This window comes from Orcinus orca, chromosome 7, assembly GCF_937001465.1.
Source record: "Orcinus orca chromosome 7, mOrcOrc1.1, whole genome shotgun sequence".
In the NCBI taxonomy this organism is placed as follows: Eukaryota; Metazoa; Chordata; class Mammalia; order Artiodactyla; family Delphinidae; genus Orcinus; species Orcinus orca.
Genome location: NC_064565.1, coordinates 109,832,526 through 109,846,311, shown reverse-complemented (window position 1 = coordinate 109,846,311; position 13,786 = coordinate 109,832,526). Strand labels below are relative to the sequence as shown.

Sequence of the window (13,786 nt, the reverse complement as noted above, 5' to 3'; positions counted from 1 at the left end):
ACTATCTTTTATTTATTATTACTGGTTGGTGTTCTCATAAATATATGGAAAAATGTCCCTACACTGCATCAGGATAGATGAGCCATGTCACTTGCCTCAGATATGCCAACATGGTCCTAAGCTTTAAGCCACACCACACTCTGAGCATTGTTATATAGCCCCAAGTAACCTGATCTGTAAAGAACAAAGAATAAAAAGTTTACTTTTTACACTCTTCATTTGCAGCTAAAAGAACTTATTTGCCAAAAGATAAACACTGCCACCTGCTGAGATAAGAGAATACAAGTGTGTAAGCTTATACACTTTTAAAACTCAGCATTTCCTACTTTTCACTAGTGAGAGCAGTAGAAAGTGTGTTCTTCATTTCTCAGTAAAATACAAGGTCATCTGACTTGTTGTGGTGATTACTTGATTAGATCTCACAGTCCCAAGAAAATAGTAGTAAAGTCAACTTTTGTTCAGAGATTCATCCAACATTTCCCAAAAGGTAGAATAGGTAAGTCTGTCCTCATTGTATTTACAGCTTCCATATAACTTTTCTAGGATTTCCATCTCTTGCATACTGCAGAAAAACTCATTTTTCAGTTCTAGGTAATACAGCCTAAAACTCCAAACTCAAGAGGAAATTTAGGAATAGAGAGAAACTGATGGTTTTGCCTTGCCTTGCAGAATTTAAGGAGCCCCCGACATGCATACGCACACACAAACACACACAACTTAATCATTTCCCCTCCATGTTCTAAGCCAGTATCCATCCTGGGGATTTCTTATAAATACCAGGGTGTTTAAGAGGGAAGGAGAAGAAGGTGTGGGAGGGGAATAAAAAGGGGTAAAAGACTCAAAGTTATACCAGCTCCCTGGTGGAGCCTTCCAGATGTTATGATGACTTGACCTCAGAGGCCTGTGAAATTCCACTGGATTTACCCTAAAAGAGTAGGGAAATCCTAAAAGTGGCATTCCCAAACATAGACTACCCTCGTGTAACCAAACCAAAATCATAAAACATCAAGCCATAAATTTTTATGAGAAAATTTTTGAGAGCTTTTCTAATTTCAAGAGCATCAAATACAACTCCCTTTCTAGCTCAGATTTTATGTTATAGTAAGACAGTGTTTTCCTATCACCATTCAATTATTATCATATGATCTTGGGGCAAGCCACCTTTTCCCTCTCCTAAACATGTGTTATCCGCTCTAAATTTAGGTTCTAATTATTCCTACTTTGTTCCTCATCAAGAAATGAACTGATTTTTGCAAAAGTCTTGTAAACTGTAAAACATATAAACATTTGGAATTTTTTCTGTCTATTTTAGAAAGGAATAATCTGATAGAGCAAAAGGAAGCCAATATCATTTAGAAGACTGTTTCAGTTTCTAGTGCCGGGGTAATGAGATTATAGATTACAGATTGAAATGGCAGTAAGACTGGAGAGCTAGGATTTGTTTTTTAATTGAGGAAAGTGTTTATGATTGGGTGGGTGGATAGAGAAAATAAAGCAGAAAAAGTGAGAGGTGATTCCATCGGTAGCAGAAATAGAACTGCTAAGATGGTATCTAGCATGTGGAAATAACAGGGAGAGAAGTAAGAAGTTCTCTTCTGGATTTGCTGAAATTAAAAGAGATAGCAAGATACTTAAACTAAGAAAATAGTGTCAGCCATCTGGCAACTAGGAAGAATACATAGGACAGACGCCAACCAGGATGGCAGAGGGGAAAGCCCCAAATGCCGGGTCCTCGTGTCATCATGTCACTGCACAGCCAACTAGGGGACTAACTAACCTTGTTTTAACCATGTGTTTTGTTACTTACAGACCTAACCGAGATAACCGTGAAGTTAAACAAAACATAAAATAATCTTGGTAAGATAACTAAAATTATTGTAGGAATTCTGAGTCAGTTTACAAACCTGTTTTTGAAAAGGAATATGTCTTTTAACATCGTAATAGCTTTTTTTTTTTTACTTCAAATCTCATCCCTTTCGAGACCCAAGAAAGGTAAATTAAGAGTAACAGAAGCAGTGGAAAAACATAGGATAATAAATTCACTTGTAACTTACAGATTATAGATGTGTTTTTAAGTGGCCATGTAAGACTTTCATATATAAAGAGCATTGCTTAGTTCTAAAAGCATTTATTTTGCCTTTAAATAAGACATTATGCTAAATCATGAGCTATTGCAGTTTTAGATATGAGTTGCTAGAAAAGATATTCCATTTTTATGAGCACAATTCACTCATAAAATTCTATATGAAATCTAAATATATGAGGATAGATTAAGCCATAATCATCTATATTCATGATCTCACGTCTCGGCTCCTCTGTTTGAAAGAAAACCTCTGCAAGTGCTAGCGCAACTTTGCGTGCCCAAGGCACAGCGAGACCAAACAAACCAAAACGTCGGAGTTTGGAGCCACGCGAGGAGACGGGTGGCTCAGGCCCTACGAAGCCCTGAGCTCCCCGAAGGTCTCAGCAAAGCACTTTTAAAAGCCAGGTTGGGGCAGGGGCGGGTGTCGAAGCGTATGTGACCAGCTGGGCACAGTTCTCTGATTGGCTGACGGTGAGGTAACAGGGTGGTATCATAGGGGTTCACGTGTTCGGTCCTTAGCCTCCAGGAGGCCTGGGGCTCTGTGCTCAAGTTCATCAAGTAGTTAATGTCTTCCATTTGGTGGAGGCGGGGAGAGGGAGGTGGGTCACATCTGTGAAACAACTCAGGAAATGTGCATCAAATACTGCTACCTAGGTACCGCAGAGAGGAGCTAAAGCAGAGGATGCGGGAGAAGGCCTGGCCTGGGAAGGCCCCATAGGGTCCTGCTTGGTTACAAAGGGACAATTATTCCAAGGCTCTTAAGTGTTCATTGATAAAAATTTGATTTACAATCCTCCCTAAGATACCTCTAATACATTAAACAAGTTATATTTCAACCATGATTTCTGAGTAAACACTGTTCTTTCCTGAAAGGCGTGTTTATATATGAAGCAGTTTTTTTTAAAGATGACTGCTAAGTTATTGATCATAATAGCAGGAAACATTATCCTCATGCTTGCTATGTGCCAGATATTCCTAATCCTCAAGACAACAACTATCATTGTTACCACTTTCCAGATGAGAAACCTCAGAGTGGTGAGGCGACTTGTCCAAGAATGAAGAGTTGGAATGAGAATATGTACATAGACAATCTGACTCCAGACCCTACACACACTTCACTGTACCTTACGATACCCAGATGAAAGTAAAGCCCGTATAGGTAGTGAAAAGTGCCAGAAAAGAAGCTTTCGATTGCCAAGGCTTCCATTTCAAAGACATCCATCTCAAATAAATGTATTGCCAGCTGTACGGCACATACACTAGCTAAAAAACCCAGATCAGGGGCTTCCCTGGTGGCGCAGTGATTGAGAGTCCACCTGCCGATGCAGGGGACACAGGTTCGTGCCCCGGTCCGGGAGGATCCCACATGCCGGGGAGCGGCTGGGCCCGTGAGCCATGGCCACTGAGCCTGCGCGTCAGGAGCCTGTGCTCTGCAACGGGAGAGGCCACAACAGTGAGAGGCCCGCGTACCGCAAAAAAAAAAAAAAAAAAAAAAACCCGGATCAGGAGCCAGGCCACCTCACCCTCACCATGGACTTCCTCTTTCAGAAAGCCCTGGGTGACCTAGAGAACGAAACACCTGAGTGACCCCGACTCTTCCCTTCCCGTGTCCTAATTCCCACCCTTATGTTTTAAATTCACCGATGAAGTGTGAACCCGTGAACCCCCATGCTTCCCTCCCTCCACCTGACCTCCTGTGTGGCCCTTGGGTGTGACTTGTACCCTACAAGACTTGTGTGTAATAAACCTTGTTTTTTTTTTCAAAGTTCCCTAATTATTGTTGCTGAGGTGCTCTTGCAATCATGTTACCAAGCGCAAGCTCGTTCAACAGGCCAGTAAATCGGGGGAGGAGGTGTTGGGGCAAGGAGTAATGGCTTAATTCAGAAAGCTGGAATCCAAGAAAGAAGAAAGAATCCAGGAAAGAAGAAATTAACATATCACCTCCCCCAGTCTGGCAAAACCAGGAGATATTTGCAAAACTTATGGCCCTTTTTACTTTACCTCCTCACCTCCCCCTCTCCCTGTTCTGTAAAAGAAACTAGCATCCAGACCCTGGGATGATGCTTCTCTAGGACTCTAGTCTGCCACACACAAAATGGAATACTACTCAGCCATAAAAAAGAAAAAAATCTTGTCATTTGCCACCACATGGATGAGGCTTGAGGGCATTAGACTAAAATTAAATGTCAGACAAAGATACGTGCCACGTGATCTCACTTATATATGGGATCTAAACCAACTAACAAACGGAAAACACTGAACTCATATGGAGAACAGAGGCACAACGGGTGAAGGGGGTCTAAAGGTATAAAATTCCAGTTATAAAATGATTAAGTTGTAGGTATGTAATGCACAGCATGGTGACTATAGTTAATAAAACTGTACTGCATGTTTGAAAGCCGCTGAAAGAGTAGATGTTAAAAGTTCTCGTCACAAGGAAGAAAACATACATTGTAAACATAGATATGCACAAAAAATTCACAAAACATTTTCTCCAAAAACTTTATTCAACAGAAATTATAATAATAGGCTTCAAAGTAGAATCTAGGAGACACGTTGTTACATTACTCTTGTTTCATTTATCAGTATCGTGATGCTATCAAGAAAGAAAACTGAAATAACCTGTGACATTTGCCACACAGTATGATTGTTCCTGTCATCTCTACCAAATAATATCAAGGAATGATATAAGTCCATCAGCTTTAATGGTCGTATCTGTGAAGCTAACGACAGTGTATGAAAGGTTGACTTGTGGACAAAGAGAAGACATGACCTATCACAATAGCTCGCTGTCTGGCTGTGATGCCAAGCGGCAAGTTTCCTCATGGACTGGCTTTCTTCAATCAGCGCCATATCCTACAGGTATTATCCTTGCTACCTAATAAAGCAAATTTCACAAAGTTAGTTTTCTTTATTTTACTCACTTAACTCTCTCTGTTTTTACAGGTTGACATTTTCTGGGTCACTGTCGATGATCAGTATGTTTAATGCGCTAGAGCCTCGGTGCCCAGCTGCAGAGCCCCTCAGCAGCTCAGGCATTTGGGGTGCGGGAATCTTTTTTTTTTTTTTTTTTTTTGCATTTTTCCATGTCAGTCATAAATTGGGCAAGTTCACATTCTACCTACGCACCCCCGCGAGATTCATGGCATCTGAGAATTGGAGAGGACCGGAGAATGCAGCCACATCGGCCGTCCCTCTGCTTATCTCCCCACCCCACCTTCACACATGGCCACCAGGTGGAAATATGGTGACTTTGAACATCTCCAGGTTTGAGTGACTAGCTTATGAGGGGGCAGCCCATCCCACTTTGGAACGTCTCAAAATGTCAACAGATTTTTCTCATCGTCGGTCAGAATGTGAAATTTGCATCCTCCCGCCCGCCCCACGACTATGATCGACACTCTTCCAAAGCAGCCTTGATACAACTCCTCTCCCAGGGACGCCATTCACATTCTGTCTGTGGGAATGACGGCCCTGGTACGGAGCAGTGCTGGGCGCTGCTGCTTCTCTCAACCTCAGCGGCCAGGCAGGTACCATCGATAGAGGAAGTGTGAGGGCTGCACGGATCGGGAAAGCCTGTGAACACCGCACATTCCCCGCAAAGGCACCTCGTATTTTTAAAAGTGTCATGACCACACCAGACAGTTTCTTTCCATTTAGTGACTCTAAACCCTCAGGCAGTCCACTAAAAAATGCAGTTAATCACACCGGGGTCTGACAAGAAATAGGGCAGATCAGTTCAAACCCAGTGCTCTGCTGAAGGCCAGGCAGACGTGTCACCCCCATTCTCATAAGCGCTGGCATCTAGTGGGTCAGTATTTAGCATGTTGGTGCTTTGGGAAATACTAAATAAATCGATAATATCTTAAAAGAGCTCAGGCATTTGAAGGCCACCACTAAAACAAGGCACAATCAACACATATTCCTTCCCTAACTCTCAGGGTCTTCTGTGGTTGAGGGGAAGAGGTACTGCATAGCTGACCCGGCTTAACATGAACGGTGTAGACTAGGAAAGCCTGGCCCTCAGCTCCTGTGCTTCCTGTCACAATCTCCCACCTCCTTCCTCATTGTGAGAAAGGATCCAACATTCTTTATTATGGCCTTGTCTTAGGAGTACCTACGTTTTAGTAACACTCGCTAACCGTAAGCCCAAAGGAAGTAATCTGCAATTTTAGAAATTATCCATAATTAGGTGGAAAGGGGTGGTATTTCAGGGCAAAGGGGAGATTATTCTCAGCACCTCTAAAGTTATATGATTAGGAAGCTACCTAATCAGCCAATATATAAAGCCAACTTTGTATATGTGACATATCACTTACTAGACTAGTTAAGCAATGTGAAAATCTTCTGGACACAATGAGAATCACTAAGAGTTAGGCAGATTCGCTCCTCTGTGCCCTCTGAGGGCATCCCTACCCAACACCACTGTAGCATCCCACTCCCTGCCAAGGTCTCCTCCAGAGGCAGTGCACTAACGTAGTGCCATATTCTTGTCATTTTTTTCCCCTTTCCACAATCTAAATTAACCTGATCTCAATCCAGTTCTTATAAAATATCGCTAATATAATTTATTCACAATAAATCATTAATCATTGAAAAATTGCTCAATATGTGTTCTTTTCCCCCAATATTAATGTGTCACGAGGGGACATCCAAGGAGAAAACAATTTCACTCAAAGAACAAATCTCTAATGGGCTATAAATCCCACTGTGAAGAACTCAGGTCCTGACTTGTTTTAGTTACTAACATTTACTGCCGTCAACTGAGTATTGACCATCTGATGGACTGTGCCTGGGGAAATGTAGTAAACAGGAAGAAGGCAGGCTACTGAATTCTTACTTCGCCTGGAGCAACTGAAACTGAGAATTCATAAAGCCTTACAGTCAGTGGCAGAGCTCACTCCTGTGGTTCTGCAATGCAACTAAAATGAAATAAAGGACATAAAAGGCACCAAGATGAGCTAGGGACCCTGGTGGGGATGGGGGTGTCTCCTTTTGGTATCCAGCTTCGTAACTCTAACAGCCAATTTGAAAGGAAAACTAAGTCGATGGTGTTTATTTCTCCCCTACCTGTAATGATTACGTCACCTTTATAGTTGAAAGCACATGAAAAGATTTCATCTGTGTGTCCCTCAAGAACCTGGAAGCACTGACCCGTCTGAGCATCCCAGATTCTAGCTGTTTTGTCAGAGCTGCCAGTGAGAAGACGGTTCCCTTGGGGGCTGAAAGAAATCTATAAGCAAGAAAGAAGAAAAGTGACCACAGGTTTGTGTAATTTGATTCCCACTATATTTTTAATCAGCAGAAAGGGGACATTACTAAGTACCTGTCACCTTCTCAGCCTGGTATTTATTCTTACGTAGAACAGTTACTTCAGGATGGGAAAAATATTGCAGGGACTAATACATGAAAATTAAAATCTAGACAGTAAAGTTTGATTGCCCACCCGTCACACACGGTTCTAAGGATAAAAACCAAAGCTCCATCATACTTAGAGTGTTCCCCACCCAGCTTCTTTCCAAAGGCTCCTGATGCCAATCTCCCCACGCAAACCAAGAGGCAGAGCCCTGGTGTGGATGAGAACCCAAGCCAGGCATCTTCATACCCACACCTCGATGTTACCGCTGCAAACCAACTTTCTGTCATCACAAGCATAGGGATCGTCCCTCAATCTGTGGTACAGAATGTCAGGGCCACTAAGGGAGGACTTTCTGTCTGCTGCTACTTAAAGCACAGAACTTTCCATCAATGTGTCCTGAGAGCCCCTACATGCCAGGCATCGTCACATGGTATCTGAGCAGCAGAGAAAAGTGTTCCTCTGGACATCATGCTTATAACCTTTTCTAAAGCATCAGAAGATGACAATTTGGGCCACTTCCTCTGTAACTGAAGGGTTGATGAGGGCAAGTCCCAAGGCCATGGCTTTTTTCATCACAGTGTCACTAGGGCCTAGCATAATGCCTAGCACAGTGGGAGCTTTCAAAAAGTATTTGCTGGGCTTCCCTGGTGGCTCAGTGGTTGAGAGTCCGCCTGCCGATGCAGGGGACACGGGTTCGTGCCCTGGTCCGGGAAGATCCCACATGCCGCGGAGCGGCTGGGCCCGTGAGCCATGGCCGCTGAGACTGCGCGTCCGGAGCCTGTGCTCCGCAACGGGAGAGGCCACAACAGTGAGAGGCCCACATACCGCAAAAAAAAAAAAAAAAAAAAAAAAAGTATTTGCTAAGTGAATGAACGAATGAATGAATGAATACCTTAGCTTGGCACCCCATAGAAATGCCATCACTGGATGGCAATTCAATAGGTAATATATACTTAACAAGCATAAAATGCAGTAATATAGTTTGAGAACTCTATTCACACACACACACACACACACACACACACACACACACAAACGTGCGCTTATTCAGTGTGACACACCAGACTCTCAGCAACATGGCCTGGGCTCCCTCTGTGGCCTGTCTCCCACGGTCACACATCCCATCCCTCTTCCTGCCAGTCCCCAAGGCCTCCCAGCCTGTGAAGAAGATGTGTCCTGCACAGTCTCAGAGACCAACCCTGATGGGCAAGGGGGCAGTGGCCACCAGCAGCAGGTGCAAAGGCAGGAGATGGGGAGACAGCACAGCAGCGGGGGGCCCCGGGCTCCAGCAGGAGCCTGCAGAGACTTGAAACCATCAAGCTGATAGTTTACAAGGAACAAGAAATCTATCTCAGGTATGAGACCAAAGAATTGGGCCAAACTAGGGGGTGAGAGTCACCAGTCCCAGCCTTCAATACAATATTCTGAGGACACATCTAAACCTCAGATCCCTGATTGGATGGCCCTGCTCTGTGCATAAGCTTTTGGGAGGAGCTGATATAAAATCCTAAACTACAGCTTTCAAGTTTCAAAATAGGTCATTTTTAACTTCGTTAAGTGTTAAATATTTCCAGGAAATACTTCCTCAATTGCATCTAATCTACAGGACACTTGATATTTGCTGTGCAGCGTGTCTTTTGCGTAATATAAACTTGTGTGTTTACTAGAACTAGGAAAAATACTTTATTAGCTTCTTAATAGCTTTAATAAGTATTTTTAGCTAACAGAATCTTTTGCTCATGGCTGAGGAGAATGCTGTTTTATACTTTGTAAAAGGTTTTAGAAATCATTTATTATGCTGAGTTTCAGGACACTTTTAAAAATAAAGTCTTTAGGTAACTGATTTCTAGAAAATGTGAGATAACTGGCCAAACCTTGGTACCATCAGTGCCAATAGACCTATTTATACTAAGCCAGCTGCCTATTTTTTTGAAAATAAATAAATTGCTCCAAATGAGAAAGCAACTCACCTTTGAAATTTCACCTACATGGCCTTCCAATTTGGTAATGCATTTTCTCGTGGCTGCACTGAAAACTCTTGCTGTTCCTTTTTGAGAGGAGTTGAGATATATATAAATTCATCTGAAACACAGAACTTTGACCACATGCCCTGAATTATCTAAATATCTATCCCTCTGACACACACACTCTGTGCTAAGTTTGTCTTCTTGCCTGCGGTGAGAACCAGCCACTTAATACTTAAAATGCAAGCTGGTTCCACTGCAGGAGAAGAGAGTGAAAAGGAGTCTCTCTAGCCCCAAGCTTATTAGAAGAGATACTGGGTTCCAAGGTAGATGGGAATGGGGAGACAGGAATCCAAAAAGAATAAAGTTTTTAAGAGAAAAAAGGGGAATTAAAACAAGTTCTGAGAGGCTGAGGATGAAATAAACAGCAAGACTAACATCATACACCAAATATGAGTCTAGGGTTGCAGAAGATCGAGAGGCCTTCCTGAGAAGGAACAGCGTTCACTACTCAATGAATGAAGAACAGGCACTAAGAAACCCCTTTCAACAGAAAAGGCTAAGAGAATGGTTTGTTCCCTATCGGGTCCCCAATGCCCAGAAGTGCCAAACTCATAGTAAACACAATAAATAGATGTAGGATGGATGGATGGATGGAGGGTAGATGGATGGGTGGATGGATGGATACATGAAGTACAATAGTAGATACATTTCGTTAGAATTAAGGAATAGAGGAGTTGGGGCTTCCCTGATGGCACAGTGGTTGAGAATCTGCCTGCCAATGCAGGGGACACAGGTTCAATCCCTGGTCCGGGAAGATTCCACATGCTGCGGTGCGACTAAGCCCATGAGCACAACTACTGAGCCTGTGCTCTACAGCCCGTGAGCCACAACTACTGAGCCCGCGTGCCACAACTACTGAGGCCTGTGCGCCTAGAGCCCGTGCTCCACAATAAGAGAAGCCACCACAATGAGAAGCCTGTGCACTGCAACGAAGAGTAGCCCCTGCTTGCCGCAACTAGGGAAAGCCCACACAGCAAGGAAGACCCAACACAGCCAAAAATAAATAAATAAATAAATGTATTTTAAAACAAAAAAAAGAGAATAGAGGAGTTAAATAAGCATAGAAGGAGAAAAACAGAAGTAGTAAAATTGCTGTCAGAAAAAAAATTAAAATTTATCTGCCCAGGTAAAGGATGCTGTCTTACCACAAATTATAGATTACATCAAGGTAAAATTAGCAAGGATAGGGAATTGTCAGACAAAAACTGTAGACAAAACAAAAATTGTAGACAAAACTGCTATGTTAGAATTAATATGATTAAAATATAAAACTTGCAACTTGGCTGGACATTTCAAAAGCCTTAAAGAAAAGTGATCCAACTGTTTTAAGAGTTTGTTAATAAGAGAGATTGGTTCAAGATAGCGGAGTAGAAGGACGTGTGCTCACTTCCTCTTGCAAGGGCACCGGAATCACAACTAACTGCTGAACTATCATCAAGAGGAAGACACTGAAACTCACCAAAAAAGACACCGGACATCCAAAGACAAAGTAGAAGCTGCAATGAGATGGTAAGAGGGGCGCAATCACAATAAAATCAAATCCCATAACTGCTGGGAGGGTGACTCACAAACTGGAGAACAATTATACAACAGAAGTCCACCCACTATAGTGATGATTCTGAGCCCCACATCAGGCTTCCCAAGCTGCGGGTCTGACAACAGGAGGAGGAATTCCCAGAGAATCAGACTTTGAAGGTTAGCAGAATTTGATTACAGAACTTCGACAGGACTGGGGGAAACAGAGACTCCACTCTTGGAGGGCACACACAAAGCAGTGTGTGCATGAGGACCTGGGAGAAGGAGCAGTGACCCCATAGGAGACTGAACCAGACCTACCTGCTAGTGTTGGAGGGTCTCCTGCAGAAGCGTGGGGTGGCTGTGGCTCACTGCAGGGACAAGGACACTGGCAGAAGAAGTTCTGGGAAGTGCTCCTTGGCATGAGCCCTCCCAGAGTCCGCCATTAACCCCAACCAAGAGCCTGGTAGTCTCCAGCATCGGGTCGCCTCATGCCCAACAACCAAGAGGGAGGGAACCCAGCCCCACCCATGAGCAGACAAGTGGATTAAAGTTTTACTGAGCTCTGCCCACCAGAGCAACAGTCAGCTCTACCCACCACCAGTCCCTCCCATCAGGAAACTTGCACAAGCTTCTTAGACAGCCTCATCCACCAGAGGGCAGACAGCAGAAGTAAGAACTACAATCCTGCAGCCTGTGGAACAAAAACCACATTCACAGAAAGATAGACAAAATGAAAAGGCAGAGGACTACGTACCAGATGAACGAACAAGATAAAACCCCAGAAAAACAACTAAATGAAGTGGAGATAGGCAACCTTCTGAAAAAGAATTGAGAAGAATGATAGTGAAGATGATCCAGGACCTCAGGAAAAGAAAGGAGGCAAAGATCGAGAAGATGCAAGAAATGTTTAACAAAGACCTAGAAGAATTAAAGAACAAACAAGCAGAGATGAACAATACAATAACTGAAATGAAAAATACACTAGAAGGAATCAATAGCAGAATAACGGAGGCAGAAGAACAGATAAGTGACCTGGAAGACAGAATGCAGGAATTCATAGCCACGGAACAGAATAATAAAGAAAAAAGAATGAAAAGAAACGAAGACAGCCTAAGCGACCTCTGGGACAACATTAAATGCAACAACATTCACATTACAGGGGTCCCAGAAGGAGAAGAGAGAGAGAAGGACCCGAGAAAATATTTGAAGAGATTATAATTGAAAACTTCCCTAACATGGGAAAGGAAAGAGTCACCCAAGTCCAGGAAGCACAGAGAGTCCCAGGCAGGATAAACCCAAGGAGAAACATGCCGAGACACAGTAATCAAACTGACAAAAATTAAAGGCAAAGAAAAATTATTAAAAGCAACAAGGGAAAAATGACAAATAACATACATAGGAAAACATAGGAAGAACACTCTTTGACAGAAATCACAGCAAGATCTTTTTTGACCCACCTTCTAGAGTAATGGAAATAAAAACAAAAATAAACAAATGGGACCTAATGAAACTTCAAAGCTTTTGCACAGCAAAGGAAACTCTATAAACAAGATGAAAAGAAAACCCTCAGAATGGGAGAAAATATTTGCAAACGAATCAAGGGACAAAGGATTAATCTCCAAAACATATAAACAGCACATACAGCTCAATATTACAAAAAAACAAACAATCCAATCAAAACATGGGCAGAAGACCTAAACAGACATTTCTCCAAAGAAGATAAACAGATTGCCAACAAACACATGAAAGGATGCTCAACATCAGTAATTATTAGAGAAATGCAAATCAAAACTACAATGAGGCATCACCTCACACCATTTAAAATGGGCATCATCCGAAATCTACAAACAACAAATGCTGGAGAGGGTGTGGAGAAAAGGGAACCCTCTTGCACTGTTGGTGGGAATGTAAATTGATACAGCCACTATGGAGGACAGTATGGAGGTTCCTTAAAAAACTAAAAATAGAATTACCATAGGACCCAGCAATCCCACTACTGGGCATATACCCAGAGAAAGCCATAATTCAAAAAGACACATGCACCCCAATGGTCACTGCAGCACTATTTACAATAGCCAGGTCATGGAAGCAACCCAAATGCCCATCAACAGATGAATGGATAAAGAAGATGTAGTACATATATACAATGGAATATTACTCGGCCATAAAAAGGAATGAAATATGGGTCATTTGTAGAGACACGGGTGGACTTAGAGACTGTCATACAGAGTGAAGTAAGTCAGAAAGAGAAAAACAAATATCGTATATTAACGCATATATGTGGAATCTAGACAAATAGTACAGATCAACCGGTTTGCAGGGCAGAAATAGAGACACAGACGTAGAGAACAAACGTATGGACACTAAGGGGGGAGAGTGGGGTTGGTGGGGAGGTGGTGGTGGGATGAACTGGGAGATTGGGATTGTCCTATGTACACTAATATGTATAAAATAGATAACTAATAAAAAAATAAAATCTTTAAAAAATTTTTTTAAATAGAGAAAAAATTTTTAAAAAGAGTTTGTTAATAAGACAAAGAGATCCAGTATAGATTAGTACATTAAATTTTACAAAAGCATTTTTAAACTTCAGAAAACATAAAAATAATATAGCCTGAAATTGTAGTTTTTTATAAGATAGAAATATGAATAAGACACCAAAAATTTCAGCCTTGAGAGTAATTCCAGTGAAAATGAAAAAGGTGATAAATATAAAAAAACAGATTGTAGCTGCACAGGCAACTAACTCTGTTGAATGAGATCTAATTTTAAGAAGGGAATGAGGAGCAAAGACCAGAG

At 42.2% G+C, this 13,786-nt stretch overlaps 1 protein-coding gene across 7 annotated transcripts in view; it reads right to left on the bottom strand.

The window, feature by feature from the left end:
- Nucleotides 1-4,571: 4,571 nt before the first annotated feature.
- Nucleotides 4,572-13,786, bottom strand: part of DAW1 (dynein assembly factor with WD repeats 1) — a 31,083-nt gene continuing 21,868 nt past the window's right edge. For 2 of the 7 annotated variants that reach the window (XM_033426087.2, XM_033426096.2), the window contains exons 11-12: nucleotides 9,413-9,489; nucleotides 4,572-7,316 (exon numbers count right to left, since the gene is read on the bottom strand). In XM_033426087.2, the coding sequence (XP_033281978.2) occupies nucleotides 6,981-7,316; nucleotides 9,413-9,489 (413 nt within the window). In that variant the 3' untranslated portion in view covers nucleotides 4,572-6,980. Of the gene's footprint in view, nucleotides 7,877-9,412; nucleotides 9,490-13,786 lie in introns of all 7 variants that reach the window. The other 5 variants (XM_004262617.4, XR_004482707.2, XM_033426114.2 and 2 more) reach the window with 5 other exon arrangements.